General features: G+C 41.7%; 1 protein-coding gene across 1 annotated transcript; it reads left to right on the forward strand.

The window, feature by feature from the left end:
- The first annotated feature begins 109 nt into the window (after positions 1-109).
- On the forward strand, positions 110-26,832 carry MTTP (microsomal triglyceride transfer protein). The gene is made up of 18 exons (XM_084517160.1): positions 110-270; positions 5,081-5,268; positions 5,803-5,946; positions 7,951-8,058; positions 8,852-8,968; positions 10,047-10,186; positions 10,906-11,056; positions 14,873-15,030; positions 15,925-16,093; positions 17,108-17,215; positions 17,651-17,863; positions 18,912-19,123; positions 19,783-19,880; positions 19,982-20,103; positions 20,818-21,045; positions 24,964-25,088; positions 25,418-25,588; positions 26,509-26,832. Exons 1-18 carry the CDS (start codon positions 210-212, stop codon positions 26,675-26,677), a joined length of 2,682 nt encoding a protein of 893 aa, XP_084373286.1. The 5' UTR covers positions 110-209; the 3' UTR covers positions 26,678-26,832.

Genomic DNA, 26,832 nt, shown 5'->3' on the forward strand with positions numbered 1-26,832 from the left:
AGTTACCTCAGCTCTTAATAATTAACTGGAAGTCCTTCCATGAACTTAGTACCTGAGTGTGGAATTTGGAATCTGACCTTTACTACATCTAGATAAACACGGCGGCCGGCGCGGCGGCTCCCTCTGCAAGCGCAGCTCCACTCTCAGCAGTTCGCTTCTTGGAGGCTTTCACACTTGATGCTGCAGTCAGGAGCTCGGGGGAGTCCAGCATGATTCTTCTAACCGTGCTGTTCCTTTGCATCATTTCCACGTATTCGGCCTCTGTTAAAGGTAGGTCAGCCATGGCACGGCCAGCGGGCGTGCACAGCTGGATGCTTTGCATCAGAAAGGAACATCTTTCCTCAGCCATGCCTGAGTAATACCAAAGGCAGTGGTTAATTACAAAAGTTTAGGTGCTTGTAACATTCGTGTCAGCTCTGTGAAGGGAAGAGACGATGTTTTCAGGTGCACAGGACCGGCGGTGTGAGCCAGGAAAGCGGGGATCTTGACCTTGCTTAGTCAGGACATGCTGTGGGGGCACCAGCTGGAGAGGGACTATTAAGTTAAACACACAGAAGTGCTGCGGTGGATCAGAGCCAGGAAGTGCTTCGGGCTCTCCAGGTTTCTTTCTGAGCAGTTGACTCAGCTACCACTGAAGTCAGTAACAAGCATCCCATTAATTTCGCTGGAAGCTTGATCTGCAATAAGGCATGAAAACCTGGATGTCTGCACAGGCCTTAAGAGCGGGGCCTTACTCAGGTGTCCTGCACAAAGGTCAAGGGTACCAAATCTGGAGACTGCCCGCTTCAGCAGCGCCAGCCTACTGAGGGAAGGAAAAGAGGCCCTTTGTGGACAATCTGACATTAAACTTACAGGAGCAGCAGTCTTGCAACATTTGACAACACCTCTTCTTTTAGTTTAATGTGGATGTCCCCTGCAGGGAGGGAAGGGGAGCAGGGCAGCACCCAGGCCTGACTTAAACTGTTAAAAAGGTGGTAGAGGTGCTCTCAGTGTGCCTCATGACAGGAATTATACAGCAAAGAAGCCTGCTGGCAGTTCCTCTAGCAGCAGAAAGCTCTCATAAAACTGCCAAGCAACATTTGTGGCTAGATACTGGTGTGCCACATTTCTGGTGCCGGCTCTTCTCAGCTTCTCCATAACGTCAGTGAAACAAAACTTACTGATGTGAAGTGCTCTTTGTTTGTCACTTTACATCCCCAGTGCGCTGTGCAAGCATTTTCTCATTAGATTATCCCCCATTCAGCTCTGCAAGATCTCATCTATCTCTAGTGCAGAGAGACTGAGAGCTAAATTACTGGCCCAAAGGCCACTTGGTGCCTCTGTGACAGAGTTTGGATTAGGATGTTTTGCCTATCAGTCCACCTTCCTTTTACAAATGCTAAAGAAATTAGTAGCTCTGAGTCAGCAAGATCAACACACGACACTTTCCTACTGCAGTTCCAATTTTCAAATAAATGGCTGGCTTTTGCTTTTTTGAAGCTATCCAGTATCAGAAACAGTGGCAAAAATGATTTATGAAGGTAGAGCCAGCTCGTAGTTAGAGACACGCATGCTGTGCATGCCATATGTATTAATAAAAGGCACAGGACTTGACAGCTGTCTCTACCCATGCAGTGTAACCTTCTGTATTATACAGTATCATGATTTAATTATAGAATTGGCATGTTACCCTTAATGACAGACACTTAACGTAACGAGTCAAACCATGTGTTATGCACTCCACCTTGAAAGCATGCACTTCTGACCCTAAGACAGTGCGGCTGAACGCGGTCTTTATGTCCGATCCTCCTCCCTTCTCCGGCAGTGGGATGTTTGCCATCAGCTGAAATGGAAATGGCCTCAAGGATCACAGCCTTGGGTACAAAGGAAAGAGCCTGTGAAGGCAGTATGGGGAATTGTTTGGTTGTTTTTTTTTTTTTTTTTTTTTTTAAGGAAGGTTTCTATTAGAAAGGAATGGGAATATTCCTTCTGAGATAGTACCAGAGTTTTCCTCATGAAAGATAGCATGAATATTTAGGAATGCTATTTGGAATGCTGGTGCTGGGCAGTGAAACCTGTGCCTTTGTCCCTCAGGCATAATTTTCCTCCTTGCCTCTCAATCTGACAGTGCTATCCTATTGTCTCTTTTGGCTTCCCCATTTCCACCGGGTTAAGTGCTAACTCCCTGGGGCTGCCTTCAGCACTGCCTCATCCCTGCCTCCTCTCTTACCATGATCCATCACAGGCTCACACTTTGCTCTCAGTGAGGCCAGTCCTGCAACTAAAAGCCTCTTCTGCCCAGGGAACAACGTTTTCCACATATGAAACGGTGAAAGCTTTCAGAAGCTAGGAGTGTTCTAGCTTCTAGAAATACTTTGCAATTACTCATCTCTTCCATGACACTGGCAAGAAGCCGCCTGCCCGTGTCTTTTCTTCATCTCTTTCCTTCAGGAGGGAACAGTGTATGTGTATATGGGGACAAGCAATTGCTGAAAGAGAGGAGGATGGAAGGACCTGCTGCAGAAAGAAAAAAAAGATCTGTGGGGTGAACTGTGGGAGAAGGGAGAAGATAGGTGAAAGTTGCCTTTAATTGAAAAGAGAGCGTGAGCAAAAGAACCGCCACCCCCCATAACTAATTAAGACTTCTGTCTCTCAGCACCCAGATCATTTTTCTTGGATATGCTTTGCCCCCACCTTTTATCTTTAGATGGGGCTGTGTCATCCTCTGCCTTTAGAAAGCACATAGCGGGTGGCCCCTGCCAAACCTCAGTGAATGCTAAACCACCAGCGCTGCCATTTCTGCTGCGAATGAAGGACATTTTGAAGCAGGAAGCAGCCTGCTCGGGGCTGCTGCAAGGAAGCAGGGCTGTACCTGAAAGGTGCCCCTCATCCCTGGGCACAGACTCAGTGCTCTCTGCTCTCAGAGGCAACGTGGTTTCAAAGGTGATAGGAGTGTGAGGGGAAGGGGCAAAGGGAAAGGGCTGGGAAACGCACAGCAACCCGAAGGAAGGTTTGTACACCTCTTTTTTTCTTTTGTTTTTTTTTTTTAAGCAGACACACACACAAAATGCAAAACTGGCAAAGCCCGATGCCAACCTTGATGCTTTAGCGTCCCTGCAAAAAAAATCAATTGCCATAGCTTTGAGGTCCCACAGACAAACAGGCTGCTTCCCCGGGGACTGCTGAACTTGCTGTGCCACATCTCCAGCTGGCGTAAATCCTCAGTCAGTTTGCCTCTCTGTAGCTGTGCCAATTTTCACAATTTGCAGGCCAGACTCAGCGGGGCTGCTGTTTTCCTGAGAGAAAGGTTCTTCGAAGCTGACCTTAACATACTGCTGTGACGTCAAAGTGAACAGGGGAGAAAAAAAAAACAAAACTTAAAAAACACAATTTTTGGGGTTCTTTGAGCACTGCAGAATGTATCTGCCCAGCCATGATGGCCCTGCACTACCCACCTAACTGGGATTAGATGGGATTTTTTTTCTGATAGTTGAATAAGAAAACACTTTGTTTTTCCTTTTTACCAATGCAGTGATTTGAAATGTATTTAACAGAGTCAAATAAAACACCGAGGAACATGATATGAATCAAGATAGCCTGTTGATTCTCCGTGAGGGACTTTGAACACACTGATTACATTACGGCATGCTTAAGAATTTATCTGAGATGTTTCGGTAGTTTTCTTGTTTTTTTCTTTTTTCTATTTTTTTTTTTCTTTTTTTTCTGCACTTAGGCTGAGATGCATCTCCCTAAGGACTTCTCTTTTCTTAGATTAATTCTGTTGTGATTTTTTTTTTTGTTTGTTTCTGCTTCATACCTAAAAAGTAGGAACTCCCTGCTGGTTTCAGCAAAGCAGCATTTGGGTGCAAGAGGCTAGCCCTGTGACACTTACAGACAGCACCTAAGGTCACTCACTGCATGTGTGTTTACTCTGCGGATGTAACAGCACTGTGTGTACAGCCAGCTTCTCCTCCCTTCCCTTCCCTTCTCTTCCCTTCCCTCTGCAAACTGAGTTCATCAGTTTGTCTTGTGTGGAAGAGACCTTTGTAGCCATCCAGAGCACGGGAGGGAAGCCCTTGGAAACAGTGGAAAGGGATGCCACGTATATCCCATATAACACAGTCCTTAAGGGGGTTCAAGAAGAAACTGTTTTTCCTTAGCCATATTTTAGGGGCATGATCTTAATCCCTGTGCCTGAGGCTGGTGTCGTAGTACTACACGTTCCCCCCAGAGCTGTGCATGAAAGCAGAGAAAGAAAAGACAGGAAAGGATGTGGACATAGGGCACCCTAGGTCATTCTGCAAAGGAAAAGAAAAATAAGCCATTTGTGTACTACAGATACTTTTTACACAAACAGCACTGAAACTGAATCCCTAGGGAGCAGCATCTCCAGTTTGTTCCTAATGTAGATGGAAATGTCACTGTAAATTAGGTGTGCAAGCTTCATTTAAGCTAGATTTTGTCTTTTTATATCCCTTAAAACACATCAGTTCACAGAAGAAGCATAGCTACAGGGACAGTCATTTAGTTTGTAGAACAAGAGCTTAATTACTGCATCTAATTACTTTAATTACTGCATCTATATTTTCTCTGTGTCTTCATTATGTTCATGTCACTCCTGGGCAAGGCTCTCAGTGAAAAGGTTCCCAATAAATGTGCAAGAGGTGCAGAGAGCAATTTCCATTGGCTCCAGCAAATGGTTTCAGTATATTTCAAATTGCTACGCGCACACATTGCATGATTAATTACAATATTTTGATTTGCAAATCAAATCATCAAAATCATGTATTCATTTCTAGTGATAACATAGCCAAAGGAAAGATTTTGACTCTCTTCTATTTGTATATTTAAGTGTAGAGCTAAAACAAATGATTTTTGTTTTAGCATTCATACCTTGTATATATGAGATTAGTGTCAACTTAAACAGATATTAAAAAACAACTGCTCCAGTAGGACAGCCTCTGTAAGCAAGGGGAGGAAGTTCAGTCCATAATCTTTTGCTGGCAACTGCATTTTTAATTTTTCTAAAGGTGTTTTTTAGAGAGAATGACAAATTGTGTTAGTCATGTCTAAGACAACCTTGTTTTTGCTTTCCAAACAGGGCACACTACAGGACCAAGCTTAAGTAATGACAAAATATATACATTTACTTACACTGCTGAAGTCTACGTTGATCGGGCTAAAGCATCCCTGAAGAAAAGTGCAGGCTACCGGATTTCTTCTGATGTGGATGTCAACCTCTTGTGGAGAAATCCTGAAAATGATGATGACCAGTTGGTGAAAGTTATGGTAATTAATGCCATCGCCCAACTTACAACATGCCCGACCTTTTCTGCATTTATCTAATTGCTAATCTTATCTTGAAGTACTTGTTTTCGGAAGATAAGCTAAATCTTTTATTCTGCCATAGTCTCGTCAACTAAAAATGGCTTCTTCAATTAGCTGTTTCCTGTAGAATAAAACTTCACAAGAATGTATCTAACATCCCAAGCCAGACCTTCAAAATATCTTCTGTATTTTGAAATTGCTTCATACGGGTTATTTAGCTTCAAAAAACTTTCATGGAAGCACCTATGAGAGGAGCAATAGGTTGAAGTCCTCAGTTCTAGCCACAAATACGACAAAAAAATGGGGAAAAATGACATTTACTAGAAATTTTGAAGAAAAAAAAAATGAACATTTTGAAAAAAAAATTGAACATTTTGAAAAAAAATGACATTTGCCAGAGACTCGTATTGGTACTTGGGTTCAAGGAGATTTAGTCTACCCCAGCCTACCCCAGGGCAATATCAGACTGAATTTTCTCTGCTTTTTCTTTGCTAGATAAAAAATGTCCAAGTTGAAAATGTGAATGAACGTCCAGACGCTAAAAACATCTTCAAAGGAAAAAACACAGAGAAGATCATCGGGAAAGAATATCTGGCAGCATTACAGCAGCCCATGGTGCTTGAGTTAGCCCGTGGAAAAGTAAGACCCCGTTTTTCAAAATTTACACTCGGTCTCTGAGGACACCTGAGGCAAATCTTTAATTACAGACTTGGAGAATTTAGCAATTCACTATCTTCTCAGTGTTCTCGATATGTCACTGTGTCCTATCTTTCTGTACAAAAGACAGTAGCTTGGAGCAGGCTGTAATTTAGCTGTACAAGGGGCCCGTCCAGCCCAAGCCCCTTGTGGCCTGAGGACACTGTATAGATGTAAGTAAACAGCATCTTGGCCACAAACATTTGGGTACCTATGCAGATAAATGCACAGTTGCTGTGTAAGATTTTTTCTGTTGAATTCAGTGAGGCCAGGATTTTATCCAAGGTCTGAAGACAGAAAGAGCAATACAATTTGTCAGGAGGGAGTTATACCAAGTCTATGAGGAGCAGTGTTAATCTCTAAACCCCTAACAGATGTTTTAGCGTATCTGCTTTACCCACCTCTCTGGCTTGCTTATTGACTTCAGTGTCACCTGTTACAGTTTCAATAGTCCCAAATTAATGAGCGTGATGGTGAAAAACTGTCACCAAAAATGAGAAGAAAAGGGGCTGTGTGCAAGCATGGCTTGGCTGGTGCCCTGGTTTTGCAGCCTGCTCTGAAAGATCACTGAAGCAGTCTCTCTGTGTAGGAGCACAGATGTCCATTTGTAGCTCTCAGCATCTCAGCCTTGCTTGGAAAGGGAATGAAGCAAATCCAACTCCTTGTTTTTTATTTTTTATTTTATTTATTTTTATTTTTTAATTTTTTTTATTTTTTCTGTGGAGCTGCTCCTTTGTCTCCTTGCACTCTGGGCCAGGAGCAGCAAGGTTTGAGCAGCAGCTCCTCTTGCCTCCTCTCCATGCTCCTCCACCCTCCCATTGCTTGTGGCTGGGAGCATTAAGCCAACAGCTCTGCTCTCCCTCCTGCTGCCCGAGCAGGTGGGACATGGGCAGAGGGGCAGTGAGAAAGGAGGAAGGTTGAAGGTCGTGCTCTCTTTTCTCTTCTGCAGAGCAGAGCAAGGGCTGTGACACCCTATCCCAGCAGAATCTTTACCTCCTGCTGTAAATAGGCACTGAGCACATACCCTGGCCGCCAGCTCAGCCTACTGCTTTGCAGCTGCTATCAGGTCTACTCAGTAACTTTCAGACTCAGCCTTGTCATCAGCTTTACACAACAGAAAAAGAAACGGGACAGCACTGGCTCCCAACTGTACACATCCCTGAAGGAGGGCTGGGGTGTCAGAGGAACACAGTCAAAATACATCTGCTCCCAGTACGTTGCAAATATGCTGGCAGAAGCAGTTCACATGCTAAGACTGAGATGTAGTATTAAAAACTTGGGCTTTTTCTCAGGTAATAGGGTCTATACTCTCCTTTTATGATTTCTCTGCGCTTTGATACTTTTACCCCTGGCACAGTGAGTTCACTTTCCAGGGTTGCCCCAAGATAACACGCTGATTTGACTTACGGTTTCTGAAAAAAAATGCATCTTTAAAGCACCTTGAATGCCAGGTGGAGGTGCAAAGTCTTCTGTTGCCAGAGGAGAGGCTGAAGCACAACAATTGCCCCATGAAGTTCAAAGGTTGTGATATGTTTGACACGTTTAAGTCATTCAGTGATTTATCTATGATTCATTCTAGTTTTTGTAACCTGTGATTAAAGTGCAACAGATATTATGTGCACGTGGGCTGGGATTATTTGAAGATTATGCAGGAAAAGAAGTCACGTGTGAAATCATGCAAATTTTTTCATTTTACTTCTAAGTTCTCAATTAGCAGGCAGGAAAGATGCTCACCACACTGAAACAGTCCTTAGGTACAGCTGCTTAACAAATCTTTGTAGTCGCATCAGGAGGCTCTCCAGCATCTGTAGTTTGCTTAAATAAGGACAACAGGTCCAAATTCAGCTTCCTGAACAGAAAAAGGAAAGGGGATTTTATGGAAGGGATCCACATTTGCTCTCTCTCCTTTAACCACATTTGTTACATACTTGTTTTTCATTCCTACAGGTCCAAAACTTCTACTCATATCAAAATGAACATGCTTTTACTCAAAATCTTAAGAGAGGTCTGGCTAGCCTTTTCCAGCTACAGCTGCACTCTGGTACTTCTCGTGAGGTATGATGCTATATCTGGCAAGATAACCATCATCAGAGAAACAGGCAGAGCCCAGTCTGATCTAAAAGGCAGGGCTGTGGCTCCTGCTGGCTTCAGAGAGAACAAAGAGGGGCAGAAATCAGCCCCTGGATTGTGTTTGGTGTTGGGGGTGAAAGGACGATCTTCTGAATATCTGTTGACACAAGTCATGTTGCAATTAATTTAAAGAATTGGTGAAATTCATTTGATTTAAAGTACTTTAATCAATTCAGGAGGATCTGGAAATAAACCAACACAAACCACATCAGTATAAAAGAGATAATACTGATGTTTAAATTCATTTGATTCCTAAGTTCAATTCAATGGATAAAACCATTTTAAATCAAACCAAGTATCCACAAAAAGTTGGCAATGGTTTATCCACAACTATTTAACCTGCATTACGTAGTTAAACTTCTGCATCTGTCAGCATGAGCAAAGCTGGAATTTAATGCAAATTCTTAAGTTTAGTACCACCTGCCAGTTGTTCTCGAACTTTTTTGTTTAAATAAACTTTGTTACTTTCCTTCATAGCCATATAATGCAAAGTACCCCTGACTGTCTAAGACAGGTATTTAGAAACACCAATACAAGGAAAAATAAAGCAGTAGTCTCTCTTTACCCTCAAAACTGATAAATAAACCCAAACACAAACAGCACAGCACGTCATGTACAAGCTGTCAACAGTGGAGAATATGGCTCACCTTTGGAAGGTGTTCTGGGGTCCAAAAGATAAATTCAAGAAATAGTCTTAATCTAATTCTTATTTTTCAAGGTGGACATATCTGGGAAATGCAATACTACTTACCAGGTGCGGCAAGATCAAGTGACTAAAATAAAAGCCCTGGACTCCTGTGAAATAGAAAAAACGGGATTTACCAGCCACAACAAGGTATGATTTCTTCTACAAGGTAAAATCTGTTCTGCCTGTTTAAAATATAGCCTTATGAGTTATTAGTCATTTTCTCAAAAGGTCTTTCTGGCATTGCATAAAGCAAATTCCACATGTGCATTTACAGTATTACTAGTACAAATTTCATATGTGGTACCCACAGGGAGAACAGGAAATGGATTCTCTTGTGCAAACCACCTTGTCTCAGCTGACATCAGGTCCAGCAAATTAATTCACATCACTTTGAACAAATAGTGACAACTGTTACCTTTTTCTCAGCTTCTAAGTCACAGCATTCAGTGTACACAATAAATGCTGAGCAAAATCCTGACTCCTGGGTGGAGCCATGTAGGGTTTGAGTAGGAAATAAAGGCTTCCCTATGAATAGGTGTGATGTAGGAGATATGCTGCAGAGGTTCCTGAAGCCCTACTATGGCCTTAATGATCCTTCACTATTCATAAATGTTCTTCTAAATGGTTACTAGTGAGTGCAAGCTGGACACATGCTGCAGGCACTGGGATTCTCTGTGTCAGAAGCTGACATTCCTCAGCTCAGAGAAGTACAAAGGTAGCACATGCTCTGTTAATAAAATGACTTAAGACAATGACTGAATTCCTGGTTGTCACGCTTGCCATAAAGACTTCAATTTATATACAAGCAGATCAAGCAAGGTGGTTGGTTTTGCTTCTCAGTTGTGAACATGACAATCTCATTTATACGAGACTTTCCTGGAAAAGCTTCCCATCTTATTTAAAATGTATTTTCAACTAAATTACCAGTCATTTTCTCAGCTACAGCCTGTTCCATAATTTCTTCTCCACCACACTTCCCTTTCTCATAAGTATTGAGTTTGAAACACATGGTGCAGAAGTGAGTGGCTCTTCTCATAGAGGGAATTTGTGAAAATATGGGAGATCCTAGTTTGCAGGCTTAGCCTGGGATGTTGTCAGCCCATGTGCACCTTCTTCATTTCACTATATTTTTTATGAGTTTTGCTGTGACTTGGAACTATGAGATCTCCTAGATTGTTGTTTATTGACCAGCCTTTCTTCTGGTTTGTTTTTTAATTACTTTCAGATCTTGGATGTCAGCACCAAAGCCACATCTGCCACAATTTATGTGCTGGAAGACAGTTTCTTTAAATCCATTAAGGCAGAAGAGAATTATGTTTTCTTTCTGAACTCCCGACGAAAAACAAATGCCAAAATAGTTTCAAAGTAAGTTGGACAATTTGACCATTATTGACGGTAGCAGAAACTCATGGTTCAAGTTAGGTTACATGTATGTCTTATAGCAATAAGATCTAAGACACTAAACCCTTCAGGTAGAATTTAGATCTCTTTCATATCCATAGGGTACCTAGTCCAATGTTGATTAATGGCTCTACCATAATAGATGCAAATAATAAATAATGGCACTCATAGGAAATGAAATTAAAAAAGCTGCATCTGTCCAAACCATTGTGACAGACTGTAAAACACTGAAAGCTCGGTGATATTCATATAAGAAAAATGATTCAGGCATCTCCTTAACATTATGCTGTTTAAAAAAAAAAAAAAAAAAAAAAGTACATTCAAAAACCCAATTTCCAGTTCTTCTTATGAACAAATATGTGAAACTTTTCAGAATGTCTGTGGTTACTGAGGGCTGTTTACCAGACACTATAGATCCATACTTTGTAAAGTTTGTTACTGAGGTATTTTATATCATGCTGCTCTAGCAGTAATCCCACCAGGGTTAAATATTTCTATTACCTTAAAAAAGCGGTAGACTTTCCATGATCTAAATATTTTAGAACAAGTCCAAGAACTTTAGTTATTCTTCGTTCTGTATTTTTTGTCTGTGGAGGGTTTCTTTTTGTTTCCTCTTCCCGTGATTTTTGCATTTCTTCGAAATGTTTGAGTTCTAATGGTGTTTTCAATGTATGGATGCACAGGCAGAGACTGGAACTGAAGTCAGTACAAGCTGGCCCTGGACTGATCGCGGGGAAGCAAGCTGCTGGTGTTGTCAAGACTTTGGACTCCAATTACGTGTCCATGCCCCTGGTAGCAGAGACAGTCAAATCCGAATGCAAAAAGTGTCCTTCGGTAAGTAAACGCAGACTTGTTGGACATCAGGTTGGTTAGCTGAGCAAAAGAAGAGTGAAATAGAAGTTTCTGTCCAAGCAGTCCACTAGGAGAGGTTTAACGCCCCAGGACAGGGAGCAGTACTGTAATGCTGCAATGGTTTTCCACCACATGAGGGTGTTTTAAGATCTACCTCTAAAAGTATCAACCTTTTTGGTGTCTTTCAAAGATTAAGTGCAGTGTTTCTCAGAAATGCGACACCCTTTTGTTTTGTCTCATCTTTACCAACCTTGAGTTGGCAGAAACTTCTATCCTCTGGTTAATGGGGTGTGTAATGACCACAAAGATGGATGACCAGTGTTTATAAACAATTCTCTGTCATGGAGGAGCTGAACTGCTCTTAGAAATTAAAGGTAGATAGCCATTCAGTAGGCAGGAAAAAGAATTGTGAGAATATATCTGCCTGTTCTAACTGCTTGACCATGAAGGAAGACTTTTATTTAAAAGACTCTATAAGTATTTTATAAATATAAAATTGTGCTTTAATATTACTGGCAAGTCCAATATTCTTCTCATCACTCCCCTCCTGGAAAAAAAAAATTAAAAATCATATGTAAAACATCTACTAAGACCTTTGTACAGTAAGAACTTACTTTAAATACATCATCTTTTGTTTTACTGATAGTATTCATCATATCCACTAATATAAATTGCAATATTGATAGTTAGCAAACAGCTTTAATGCTATTACCATTGTAGAACGAATTTAGTAGTGAACGGGAATATTATTTTAAAGACTATTATTCTCTGTCAGTTTCTGATAAGCAGGATAAGGCTTCTATTCAGCATATATAATTTGAATCCTCTATTTCTGATGAGCATGAATTCATTACTATTTTGGAAATTGTTCTAGCTATTTGGAAGTAACATTGCACTGCAATAATTTATCTTGTCTAAAGCATGTAGAGCCGCAGAGAAGATTAAAAAAATATATTGGGGAAAATGAATTAGAATTTATGTTGTATGCGTGCTGAAGCAGTTCTGAGTAGGGAACATCAAGGAGTCTAAAACAGAGCAGAGACAGGTGCTCTTCTCCAGACTCTGCCCACTGGGGTTTGTGCTGACCAATTTGTCACTTGGAACTGAGTTTCTTATAATGGTTATGGAGATAATTTCCAGACCGAGATAACAAACATAGGGTACAATTCCAGAGCTGTGCCTGGGGACTGAGCTATAAACCTAATGGCACGATGAGAATGAAGTGCTGCTTTCTCACTGTATTTTACAGTAACTGCTATGAAAAGATGGGGTCTATAAACAGAACTCTGTATCCAAAGCAGCAACATAACATTTGGTACTTATATATCATAGTATACATTAATGCCATGCTGACATGGTGTGCTGTACATTTTTATGTTTTCAAAACCCTTTTCAAATCGTAACAAGTCCTGTCTCTAGCTTTACGAATTTGGTAAAATAACCATTATCAGCCCCCTTTCACAGGTGGCAGTATGAGCTTCTGTGAGGTTGTGGCCAACATCTACATTTAAATTTAGACCTAGCTTTCTGTGTTTGCACGTCAACATGAAGCATGCTCTTTTCAGAAGAGCTTATGGCTCCTACAGTTTTTCTTTACTCACAGTTCCTACAGAAACAGGTGCTTGCCCCTCCTGAAATGGAGCTGTTTCTGTTCTTTCTTGTGTAGACAACCTTTGAAAATTTTGGCTTTGGGCTCTGTGTGCCTAGAGCTACAAGACAAGCCATGCAGTAGTTGACAGGAGAAGGTGCCTCTCACTGCTCAAGTACTTAATGTACAACAAGCAACCTTTGCATTGCAAGTGTTCCCTTATCTATTCGATATGACTTTTAGTAGGAGGAGGAGAAAGATTTGCAGGCAGTGAGTGATGAGGGACTAAATACCAACCCAGATGTTGGCCAAGCCCACACTGATGGAGCAGATACATCCTGATTGCCCACAGCAGCCAGCTCCAGCTGCATTTCACAGCACTGTGCTGGAGCTGGCAGCCCCCACTCAGGGCAGGCTGATGAGTTTGGGTGCAGCACTGCAGGAAAGCCACTAGTAATCCACACAGCTTTGTGTGCCATACGGACTCATGGGTTGGGCTCACCTAACCTGAGGGACATTTGTGTAGGCTGGTAAGGCAGCTGACAGGCACCGACAGTCAGAACCAAGTCTTGCTTGATTTAGGACCACTCAATTTGGCTCAGATTTTCCCAGAGAGCTCAGAAGTGCTGTGGTCTAATGAGAGGGAACCCAATTCCTGCCTGAACTTGGCTGAGTTGCCATGGGGCAGTGCGTGCATCTGTGCCTGAATCTCTGGGCTGTTCAATCCAAATAGCCTGACATTCACATCAGGAGAACGAGAACCCTAGGGAAATTCAGCTGCGGGTGCTGTTTTTTAAAGTCATCATCACTGCAGGAGAAGGCAGCTGCTCCTTGCAGCAGCTGAGTGCTTAGAGCACCCCCAAACAAGGAAGACTTGGTCTCCACTCTCTTTTGCTTGTGATGGCTCCAGTTCACATCTCCTACCTCACTTGTCCCTAGGGTGTGGGCTAAACCCATAGACCTGGGCTCTGCAAAGGAGAAAATAAAAGGATTAAAGAAGTCAGAGAATTCTTGCTGGGCTATGGTGCAACTTCAATAGTGGGAATAGAAAGTGCCCATATGTTTATCCAATTCCAGCTTATAATAGCCACACTGACCTTGGTGCACTAATCACCAGTTGAGGTTAACAGACCCATCTGTGCCTCAGAACATGAGCTCCTCCCAGCTGGCTATTAATCCCCAGGAAATATCCTATGTCTCAATCATGGTTGCCTAATTATTGTTTGTTACAGTTGATGGAGGTTGCACTCTGTACTGTCGAATGATACTTCTATTTGATGGCAGGTTCAAGTGTTATTGCCTAATACAAAACCCATGAACAGGGGAAGTATTTTAGTAAAGGTCAAATGGGTGCCAGTGTTATTTCCCACTCAGGAAAACTGCAGTAAACACTCCTGCAGAGAACAGCTGAGTTTTCACCAAGGAATGTTCTTGATAATTTGAGATAACAGAGGCAAAGGCAAGTGAGAGAGGAAAGGTCAAAATACCTGCACCAGCTTCTCATAGGAGCGTAGCTGGAAGGACAGATACAGGTACTGTGGAACCATGTTGGCTCACTCTGGACAGAAATATGGCATGGGGAGTAAATATAGCAATGACAAATGAAGAAGCTGGTACCTATTCTAATACCTTCTTAACTACCTTTTTGTACAATAAACACAAATCTGCAATAACTGTATATCTTACGCGGTTTTATGAGTAAGAAATCCAAATTACTTGTAGGTCATTTACTCCTGTTCCACACAAACCACTTAGAATATTACCATCTTGTGAGAATTTATGATTTATTCATGAAATGAGGACTTTGCATCTCCCGCTTGAAAAAAATCTGACTGAGAAGAAAATGGCAACAGAAGACAAACACCATATTCACCAGAAAGCACAGTGAATTTGCAAGACAAGGAAGTTCACCTTGTTCAGGTGACAGGACCTTCTAAATAACTACATTTTGTTTCAAAACAAATTGTACTTAAGGCAATGTACATTATTATGAAAATACTAAAGAGCTGGAAGAGAGAGATAGAAAGGTCGTGAAGATACGTGGACCGGGATATCACAAATTAGATAATAGTTAGCTAAAGGATTAGCAATGTATTGGATTTCAGCTAATTTGAGCAATAGCTGGCCCACATATCTGCATTTATCAAGTGTGATTTTGAGAACCGAAACCGTGATCTGAGAGTTTTGATATAATGTGAATTATTTTGCAGCTTTCTGAACACTGGCAGAGCATCAAAGAATATATGCATCCCGACAAACTTTCCAAAGCTGAAGCAGCAAGAAACTTTTTGTCCTTCATTCAGAGCATCAGAAAAGCTACAAAAGAGGAGATTCTGCAGATCATTAAAAGTGAAAAGAAAGAACTCCTGTAAGTCATCATGAACATGCTTTCAAAAGGTTTAAGTTTCTTAAACCTGCAAAAGGCTAAATAGCATGAAAACATTCAGTTCTACTGCTGATGTCCTAGCAATCCAAAAACTGTATTCACTACTGTCTACAGGAAAAAGGAGGGTTTTGTTTGTTTGTTTTGTAATAAAATATATTTGCATCATATTACTCAGCCACCAAGAATGCAAAGCAAACATGTTTTGTAGGTTAGGCAGAGTTTCTTATCACCGTTGCTTGTTCTGAAACATCCTCTGATTTGTTTTTGACTTGCCCATTGGTTTCTTTCAAATGGAAATGTAGCAGAGAAGGGGATGGTTCATGACTGGATGTTGTCCTTAGATCGGAGTTTGGGTATGACCAGCATGTGCACCTAGACTAGGGAGTTGGAAAGTATTTCTGAGTTCCACTTTACAGTCAGGATTTTTCAAGCAAATTAGAGCAGATGTTAACAACAAAGATAAACCTGCAAGTAATTCAGGTAGTGTAGAAACCTTTTTTTCTCTAGTTGCTACCTCTTCTGTAGAAGTAAAACTTTTTTTTTTTCTCCTTACAGCCTTGACCTGTGAACTTAAAGACACTCTAAACAGCTGTGTTTTTGAATGCATTTTGTTTCCTGTATTTGCATAAATTCAAATATTTTTATCCATGGATATGAATACTTTCTGGAGTCCATCTGCTATTTTGAGATGGAAGAATTCACTTTGAACTGTGTTCAAAAACAGTTTTGGCCAACAAGAATAATTCTCTCTTACCTGCTAAAAACAGATGTGTTAGCACAGTAGCTTCATTCTTTCTAAGTGCAACAAACTGCCTTCAGTACTTCCATTACAAAATGAAAGCTCATTACAATATGTTCATTTCCACATCTTTGTAGTCCGCAGATAGTGGATGCTGTAACTTCTGCTCAGACCCCAGAGTCACTGGAAGCCATACTGGAGTTTCTGGACTTTAAGGATGCAAGTACTTCCATCCTTCAGGAGAGATTCCTGTATGCCTGTGGATTTGCTTCTCACCCCAGTGAAATGCTGCTGAAATCTTTAACTGTAAGTCAAAGGACAAAACCAATACAATGCTTCCAATTTTCCCTTCCTTACCCCTTCCAGGGTCTCCTTTAAGTGTACCAGGAGCATATCGCCTGGAAACACACAAAATTCACAGGTCCAGACCACAGCTCTATTTACTTTGTAAAATGTTACCAACATTTACTACATGGAAAACAAACATGCTTCCAAGCCAAACAATTAAGGATGAAAAGCCTTATCAAAGTCCTGACACAATTTTATCATAGAATCATAGGATGGGCGTTGGAAGTGATCTTAAAGACCAACTAATTCCAAAACCTCTTCCATGGGCAGTGACACCCCCCACTAAGCCACATTGCCCAAAGCCCCATCTAACCTGGCCCTAAACACTTCCAGGGGTGGGTCAGCCACAGCTTTTCTGGGCAACCTGTTCCACTGCCTCAGCACCCTAAGAGTAAAGAATTTCTCCCTAATATCTAATCTGAATCTATGCTCTTTTAGTTTAAAACCATTCCCCCTTATCCTATCCCTCCACTCCCTGACAAAGAGTTCCTTCCCAGCTTTCCTGGAGGCCTTTTCCTGGAAGGCTGCTATGAGGTCTTCCTGGAGCATCCTCTTCTCCAGGCTGAACAACCTCAGCTCTCCCAGCCTGCTTTCACAGGAGAGGTGCTCCAGCCCTTTGATCATCTTCATGGCTCTCCTTTAGACTCGTTCTAATATGTTGGTGTCCTTCTTATGATCGGGTCCCCAGAACTGAACACAATAATATTATTTCAAAATAATATTATTTAAAAAAAAAAAAACCTACAAAATTAGTTCTACTACTTGAGACACTGAATGTAGCTCAAGTGAAACATGGCACTCAGTTTTTATGTATAATGCTAGAGCAGTTCTCTGCTTAGCCTGAGCCCAGGCTGTTCACTACCTTTGTGGTGCACTAATGTCCACAGGAAATGAAGGCATTCAGCCCCCATGGGTTCGTGTGGTTCATCGTATTTAGACAGAAGGACTAACAGTGTTGCTTTTGCCTGGCAGTCTAAGTTCAAGGGTGATATCGCAAATGAAGAAATCAGAGAAACTCTCGTCATTGTCATGGGAGCGCTCATCAGAAAGCTGTGCGACAGAGAAGGCTGCAAGCTTCCAGTGAGTATTTGCTGTTCACTGCTGGCCACATTCTGGTCTGCAACACATGTGAATGAACCCTGCTGATGTTACTGGGAGAGCATGAGAGACACAGGCAGCATATTCCTACCTGTTTTAAAATAAGCCCATAAACTCCTTTGTTTAATAGAGAAACTTGTTTTTTTTTTAAATGTCATCTATTTTGCCATCTTTATACTTTAATTTGATATCTTCCCAGTGAAGTGAATGATAAGTCTATGGGACCACATGTCACTCTGGCCACACAGGTTGTAGTTTGAAGGAAGCCATCAACATGCAGTTTACTAAGGGCACTTTCACTAGCTCTGTGTAATGTTGCACTGAACCAAAAATGGACTAGAACCCAGCCCTGCTGTTCCTGTTTCTCAGGAGAGAGAGTGTAAAATTATGACCACCACTTAAATTGATTTTCTTTAGGCTGTTGTGGAAGCCAAAAAGCTGATTCTAAATAGGCTGGAGAAGGCTAAGAAAGATGACAATGTGAAGATGTACTTGCTGGCACTGAAGAACGCACTCCTTCCCGAAGCAATTCCACTGCTTCTGAAGTATGCCGAGTCAGAAGAAGGGCACATCAGCAACACTGCTGCCACCGCCATCCAGAGATATGATCCCTCTTTCCTCACCGACGAGGTAAGAATAGATACTGCCCAAAAAAAGAGGTGCGAGAGACTATATTGAACAAGATATAACTAAACTAATTACATTTGTCAATCCCACTCTTCAAGATGCCCCCAAGTATTTTTTTTTCATCAGAACCTTATTACATGTACTTTAGTTCTAGCCAGAAAGCTCCATACATTCCTGCATCCCCAGCTCACAATCTGCCAATGGTACTTAACCTTTGTCTCCAGAGTCAGATGCAGCTATTAAAGGTGGCCGGCAAGTCTGCAGGGCAAACTGGAGCTCCATTTGCAAGAGCATTTTCTCCTCTGTGACGTACAGAAGTCATTAGAAACATGGAAACCTGTGTAACCCCTGTTGTTTCTTGTGCTTTCACATAGTCAGGGAAAATACATGATATAACAGAAAGTTGAAATAGCTGCATCTTGCCTTGCAGTCTCCAAGGCTAACAGATGAGGCACAAAATAGCAGAAGTCCTGCCTTGGCTGCGTTTTCCTGCATCCCATTTCATACCTGCTGGGTATGTCAGGGTGCTGCTCTGGCAGTGCATGTACCAGAGACCATTCTGTCACTGGGGTTACGTGGCTCTCCATGGCTTTATCAGTAACAAAGATGTGTTATAGATGTGTCTCAGGGTTGTGGGGCCACCATAGGCACTATTTAGAAAGTGAAAATTGCAATTTATTTTTTTTTAGTGCATCTTCCCTTAACAGTCAAGAGAATCTTTCTCGGGATCTTATCACTGACACGGTATTTTGATCCTAGTACTCCTATTTATTTACAGTCCCATTGTCATAATCAGTGTGGAAGACTGTATTTGGACTGCAGCTGAGAGAGCATAACAGATTCCTCACATCCCCATGTGGTCACTGAGCGGTACATGTCTCCTACATTCCAAAAGGACCATGAAGAACAGTGAGCTGAAAATATATCCTAATGCATTAGCCTTAGCTATGGGCCTAGCTTAAGCTGACATTATAAACGAGATTCCAAGCTGTACTTTGCCCAGTCATCTATGCGAGATGAGTACTGACTGATAAATCTATTTCCTGACCAGGTGAAGAAAACAATGAACAGGATATACCACCAGAATCGTAAAGTCCATGAAAAGACAGTGCGAACCACTGCAGCTGCTATCATCTTAAACAGTAACCCAACCTACATGGAAGTGAAAAACATCCTGCTCTCCATAGGCGAGCTGCCTCTGGAAATGAACAAGTACATGCTCTCCATGATCCAGGATATAATTCGGTTCGAAATGCCTTCAAGGTACGTTAAATTCACTGTGAAAAAATACAGTTCTTTTGTACTGCTCTGCAGAAATGTGAAGAAACACAGATTCTTATTAGAGAACTGCTGTAAAATTTAAGGACAGTATAAGATGATGCCTGATCTTTGTGCCACTTTTAGGTATCAATATTTCAGAATAAATTTGGGCATTTGTGACATAAATTTGTGACATTCATTTGATAGCTAGTTATATTTTCAGAAGTACAAATGAGAATTAGGCGTCCAACCTGCAGTACTATAGGAAATTTCTTCTGTTGAGCTAAATTCTGTCAGTTCAGTAAGGCCCTTGCTTCTAGATTTTCAAGAACCAATGATCAAGAAAAAATTTAAACATCACAGTACTAGAAAGAAAATAACCAAAATGTCTCTGTTTCTCAAGAATATTAATTTTCCACCAAGACCTTTTTTTGCTTACCTTTCTAACTATTACTGCAGAAGTAGCTCAAATTGGAGAAGAAGCTCTGGTTAGGGGAGGCTTAGAGTCATAAGTTTAATTTTAAAAATGAGAGCGTCTTTCCTACTGGGAAGTTCACACTTCCTCAGATTTGATGTTTCTGTAGAAGGGTAATACATTTGTCACCATAACTTTTCTGTTTCTCTGTTTTGTTTGTTTGTTCGTTTGTTTTGAAACCTCACAGCAAAACAGTTCGGCGAGTTCTGAAGGACATGCGTTCTCATAACTACGAGCGCTTCTCCAAGCCAGGCTCTTCCTCTGCCTACTCTGGCTATATTACACGTATGTAACCAGGAAACTGCCTTATAACCCTGTTTGTATTCCCAAACACTTGATTAATTCACTAGTTTAGTCACAGGTACCTTTTGTCTTTTTTAATTAAGGTGGTCCTGATATATCATCCACATACAGCCTTGACATCCTCTATTCAGGCTCTGGCATTTTAAGGAGAAGTAACTTGAACATCCAAGTTTTCGATAGAAATGCTCAACTTCATGCCGGCCAGGTAACTGCTACATGGTAGTAAAAATCTAAGCCAGGATGTGGGGTTCTTCTTGCAACTTCTAAATCAATTCAATAAGGCTCTTGTGTGCCCTCACCAAGAAGACAGGTGTTTTGTCCTATATGATGTGTCCAAATCCTGTCTCTCGTTAAAGCCTATATTTTTATATGATATAATTAGTAAAAGCCTTGTGATTTTGTAAAATCAAGTCCCATGATATGAGTATAATGTAGATGGAAGTACAAGGGTTGGCTCAAACCTAGGAATCAAAAAGATTTAAGCAAGATGCTTCTGTTTTGGCATTTTCTGAATGTTGGCAAGTGCCTTCAATACTATAATCCTCCTAAGTTTCTAAGTTTCTGCAGGACAAAAATTGCACCAAAAATCTTTTTTGTTTTTTTTTTTGTTTCCTCCTGAGTGTCTGCGGAAAACAGTCATACAAATAAAGGAAAATGTGATTAAAAAGAAACTAAGACCAGGCTTGTTGGCAAATTCTGCCTTCATCTAAAGTGAAAAAAAACATGCTGTGAGATTATTTTAATTTCAGTATTTCTAGTTGCTCTGCTTTGTTCCCTTAAGTCATAACTTCATACTTTTTCACCTACAACTAAGTAAATTAGACTTAGGCTCTAAGACATTAAGAAAACTTGAAAGGTTGTTAACAGCCTTGTTCAGCCAGAGCTTTTTCATTGATTCTGTATTACTGTTGCCTCTTAGGTGGTGATCGAAGCTCAAGGTCTAGAGACCATAATAGCTGCAACTCCCGATGAAGGAGAGGAAAACCTGGACTCTTTTGCTGGCATGTCAGCCATTTTGTTCGATGTCCAACTCAGGCCAGTTACATTTTTCCAAGGCTATGGTGACTTGATGTCTAAAATGCTCTCAGCAACTGGAGATCCCATTAATGTGGTGAAAGGACTTATCCTCCTGACAGATTACTCACAGGTACTAGTAGCACACTTTTCTTCTGTCTCTTAAATGCAGATGCTCTCTCTCTCATATAGGACATCTTATTTTCTCTTTTTCTAATGTTGATAAATCTGACCAATGCTCCATAAACTTCTCTTACTATAGGAACAATAGAAAAGTCACAGGTATGAACCTAGAATGAAACTACATGAAAAGCTATCTAGGACAATGGTGAGAACATATATCATTCTAGAAAACAAAGTAACACTGAATAAAACCGATGCAACTGAGCTTCCCATAGAAAACTCCTATTACTATTATCTCCTCTCCCACAGTTTCTTGTAAGACAGTACTGTCCCACATAACCACCTCAGTTTTACTCTTCAGAAGTTGTCCAGAGACCTTACATCCAATGAGGCAGTAACTGTCAGGTAGTGAGTGAATTAATCACTGGTACTCAGCCTTTCTCAGATCACTAACCTGCAGACAGCAATGCTAAGAGGAGCAAAATTCACATGCTTACAGCCAGGCTAAAACAGGAATTAAAATGGGGGTTATACAATTTTCACCCCTAATGGCAGTTCAATTTATATTTAAATATAGACTCATGCACAAATATAACTGACACCATAATATCTTATTGGAGGACTAAATGTCCAGACATGTTAAAGTTCAGGGCCAGCATTTTACTCCATGAACTGGAGTATTCAAAGAACTGCTTGACTTCAGGACAGTTGTTGGCAATATCATTCATAGGCGAAATTGCAGAAGGATGACCTTCTTTTACCTGACAGAGGGCTGTTGATTCCCCTTTAAATCTTGGCAAAAGCAGATGATGAGAAAATCCACTCTGATTGAAATTACACATAAACACACCCTGAACATAACAGCTGTCCCCATCCTGAACCCAACTCAGCCACTTTACAATGGTATCATAAGCCTAGAGGGCTTCCCAGGTAGTGCACAAATTGGCAAAGTAAAGCTCATTCCAACAACAATTCCACATGCAGATTGTGGGCAAAAACTTTACCATGAGCTATTTAACGAACTGCAGAGATGAGAAAGATGATCGTACGAGCGTCGTGTTTACAGAACTAAGTATTTCCAACTGCTGTGCGTGCACCAAGCTCCGTACATACCCTGGCAGAATCAGCTGGCCGAGCACCCTGAGAGCTCTGCCAGCCAACAGATTCTCTGCTCCTCATCTTTGGAGAACCTCGTAAAAGTCTGGAGCACACCAGTGCTGGGATTGGGTGCCATTTTTAACAGCATCAGGGTGTATCATTTTCAGTCAGACACTGACTCTCTGGAAGCCTGCACAGTGCTGTGATTAGATGGGATCCCACCCTGCTTTTTCTCTTGAGTTACCACTAGCACGGCTGCTGCTTAAGCTCTTTGGGATTCAAGCTTTGGACACCACCAAAAGCGAGTATTTACAACCCAAAAGGCTGTTACCTTTTGTAGTTCTTACCTCTAGCACCACAAAGGCAAAAACTCTTTAAAGCACTGTTGAAAACAGCTTCAGGCTGAGCTGCTTTTAAACAACATATTTTTCTAAAACTGGTGTTACATCAACATTACAGGTCAGCAGCAACATCAGCAGTGTTTGGATACTTACACATAACCCAGTTCAGCTTCATTAGAAATGTTTCCACCTGTCAAATCCTTGAACTGTGACTGCAACTGAGCTAGAAAACGTTGTTAGACTGGAACTGTGTGTGGCATAACACTGAAACTGAAGAAAAACAGTGCAAGAGAGCCATAATTAAACCAGCTTCTTGATTGTTGAGTACCACCTCTGCTTTCCCTGGCCAGCTTGGCCAGGTCTTGCTCGGAACATAAGCCCCTTTACAACACAAACAAACACAGAAAAAGGCAACAAAGACAAATGTAGATTTTTCTTCTTCCAAATAAGAATACCAGGCATGTGAAACATTGCTCACTATCTGATACCACAACTCAGTGTGCCACAGCTGACCGCAATGTTGATTTCAGAACAGGTGAAAAGCATGCATAAGATATAGACAGTGCAATCGAGACCAAACACCCAAAGCATGGCTTGGAAGCCAAGACATGAGCTTAAAAATGAATTGTCAGAAAAGAGCTGATGTAATGCTTGGTTTGCAATCATTGCATTGGCACAGCTTGATTTTGAGAAAAGCTATTTTTAAATCTTGGGAGTTCTGACCCCCCTCATTGATGTTCATAAGGATCATTTTGCACAGCAGGACTGAAACTGATTTATACTTGTAGTGCTGTCAAATCCACCAAATAACCTCCCCTGGCAAATCGCTTCCTTTCATTAACTTTACAACAGCAGTAATCCTGACAGGCACATTTCAGAGAGAGGTGATTTCCAAGTTAATAGTATTGCTGCTGAACCCTATGCTCCCAACCCACTCTCTTTAACATCTTTTCTCCCCTAACCTCGCAAACTGAAGTCAGAGTATGTTTCACAGCCATTGCCAGTTCTCACAGTGCTGTTTGAGGGCTAAGAATAACAGTCCAGAATCTATAATTGCCTCTATAAAATAAACAACTCTCATAAAACTGTTCTTGAGACTCTAAAGTCACCTGCGTTAAAGTTCAGTAGTGTTAATATTTCTCCTAGGCAACGCACCTGCCAGAGGCACAGAGAAATTAAATACTTTATTAATAGGTCAGAGAAACCATTTGAAAGCCAGGCCCCAGTGGAAGATAGCCAGGTCCCAAAGGAGTGCCTTTTCCAGCAGTCTCTGCGTTGCTTTATAGTAGCACTATCTGTGCAACACATAAAGAAGCTGTTTTTGTTGAAGCAGACCACATGTCAGCATGTCAAATAGCAGCTAATGATTCCAATATTTCAGATCACACTTTCCACTGCAACTGACACACAAAGCTTAAAATAGGAAGGGAAAGGAAAATACTGCTCCTGAGAAGGCTGGGTCCCTGTGATCTACACCTCCCATTAGCCTGGACTGGATTTGCACATGAGATGAAGGACAGGACTGAGCTCTAAATAAGGAAATAGATGAGCTAGTAAAACACAAGACAAGCACTCCTTAGATTCTCTGCCAGTTTCAGTGACAAACTTGACTTCACTCTAGGTAGCCTTTAAAGCCTAGAAGTGTGCAGCCATCGCACACCAATCATACTCTGATATTCTTGGGTGCAATTTGACAATACATTTAAAAATATCCTCCCCTCTGGTTGTGTATACATGTCTCTGCTAGAATGTATACTGTTACCTTGTCAGTCATTAAAAACAACTGACCAATTCAGTCCCAATTAAAAGCAAAGTAAAATAAAGTAAAATAGGTGTTTATCTCCACAGCTAAACAGACCAACATGTATTTTTTAGTTAGCTCAGAAAGTATTCCTTCCCCCATTGCAGTCAGTAGAAAAAAAAACCTTGATATTGGAAGGACAACACTCCCAACCCATGAGTTTTTTCCTGGGTGAAAATAAGAAAGCAGAGCACACGGCATCCACGCTTGCTGGGGATGTGCTGGGTTTGTAAGCTGTGGCCAGCCCACGGCATCCTTGAGTTAAATCTCAAGCCCACTTCAGCAGCAGCTGACTGCTGTGTTGGCCCTACCAAAGAGATTGCTTCAAATACTGTTTCAGACCCGAAAAGGTGAAGTAATCATACAGAGCCACAGAGGTTTCAAGAAGCCGTGAGCGTGCTTGATGTTTGATGGAAAATGCATTAAATGCAAAATACCTGTGGCAATTAAGGTGCGTTAGCTTATGGGCTTGGCTGGCCAGCCACTAAAAATGTACTTTGTGCTACTTTTGGGTGTGCTGAAGAAGCAGCAGCTCATCGCACTGATGCTGGTGCTCCAGAGAGGAGTTGACTCTGACTGTGCTGGCCTGCCAGCAGAGCCTGCTGACAGCAGTGCAGATGGGAGTATGGAAACCACCGAGGTCTGCAGGCAGTAACGGGGGTGTCCCTGTGCTTCCTTTTGGCTCCAGGAGTTTCAGCTGCAGTCCGGGCCGAGGGCCAGCGCGGACTTCCAAGGCGGCCTGGCCATCGACATCTCAGGAGGGATGGAGTTCAGCCTGTGGTACAGGGAGTCCAAAACCAACGTCAAGAACAAGTGAGATACCCCCTGTGTGTACTGTAGCTTTAGACAGCTCAGGCTCCTGGGCCCTGGTAGTCCCAATGAGAAGAATTTAAATATAAAAGACCTTGTATTTGAGCTAAAATTGAAGAACAGTTACATGTATGGGAGAACATTGGTTGTTCTCTTTTCATTTCCACCTGGGAAATACCAGTTCTTCCTGGTTTCTTCAGAATTTATATACCTTTAGCTGAAAAACGGGCTCCTTTGGGGGCAGATTTAATAAATGGATGCTAGGAATGTATATAATTTATTTCTCTGTTTCTTGATATGTTTTGAACTAATTGTAATACCTCTATTTGCAGGGTAGCCATGTTTGTATCTGGTAACACAGAGGTGGATTCCTTCTTTATAAAAACTGGCATGGAAACCACTTTGGAAGTAGAAACAACATTGGACTTCATCTCCACTGTGCAGTTTTCACAGTACCCATTTTTAGTCTGTATGCAGATGGACAGAGTCGAGTCTCCGTTTAGGTAAGGATGAAGAGTACACAGCCTACGAGGTGTCCTTCCAGCCATCTGCTCTGTCTGGAACTTCTGGTGCTCACAGCCAGGAGAGATTAACAACAGAGGCCAAATTTCACCCTAACACAAGCAGGTGCAGAGCAAGCTGTCATGCACACCAAGCAGCCTCTTGCTAACCCATTTTTCCACATCCCTCACCCCTGAGGTTCAGAAGATCAGTGAATTTGCTCTGACTCTGCACTTTTGTCCAGTTTTCTAATTTGGTTTTACGAGTCAACTGACTGATGTGGCAGGAGACTCGTCCTGAGCATGTGGTCAGTTCTGGTGGTGATCCGAAACTCTGCCGGCTGTAGTTGTCTGTTCCACTAGTGTGAGAGGAAGTGCATAGCCATAACCCAGCTGAACTTGAAAGATTTCCTCATGATCTGTTATTTACTGTAGTTGATACAGGTACCTGTTGTGTGTAGTTGCTGCAACTGTTATGTGTGCTGCCGTATTTTATTAAGGCATCAGCATTCCTGAGATCTAAACAACTGGACGATAAGGTAAAAGATGCTTTCCAGTAGCCAAAGAGTATTAACTGCATTAGCCATGTGAGAAGCCTGGTTTATTATTCCTTCCTAATCCCTATTTGCTAAGACCTAAAGGCAATAACACTTGCAGAGCCGGTGCCAGATTTCCATTCAGTCTTTTCTGATCCAAAAGGTGGTAATCCTGAGAGGAATTAAAGAACTTGAGGATCTCGAGGAAATCTTAAGATTCTGTTAAGTATCTGTTACTCTCTTGAGGCTAAAACATAGTCTGATTATACCTACGCATTGTGGCAGTGTAAACACCTATGTAAAGTGTTTGTCTTCAGCAGCCTCACCTACAGGGCACAGTTTTGCATAAATTTGTTAACACCAGACCACCACATTGTACCTTTACAGGCATTCCGTGACCAAGTATGAAAGTCTACCATCTGGCAGACGGTACACCGCCAGGAAAGGGACAGCAGAGCCGTTGGCGGGTTGTGAGTACCCTCTCCATCAAGAGAACTCCGACATGTGCAGGAAGGTTTTCAGCACTGCATCCGATTCCTCCAGCAGCTGGTTTTGAAATGGGCACCTGAGCTTTTGCGACCCTGAATCCGTGGCTTCCCCAATGCCTTAGGCTTGTACGTACCGTACCAACTCGGAGCTTGATCTTGCACTACTGCAAGTAATGGGAAATTTGCCATTGATTTCAACAGGCCAGGATCAGACTCCCAGTGC

This window comes from Aythya ferina (genome assembly GCF_964211825.1).
Source record: "Aythya ferina genome assembly, chromosome: 4".
NCBI classification, from domain to species: domain Eukaryota; kingdom Metazoa; phylum Chordata; class Aves; order Anseriformes; family Anatidae; genus Aythya; species Aythya ferina.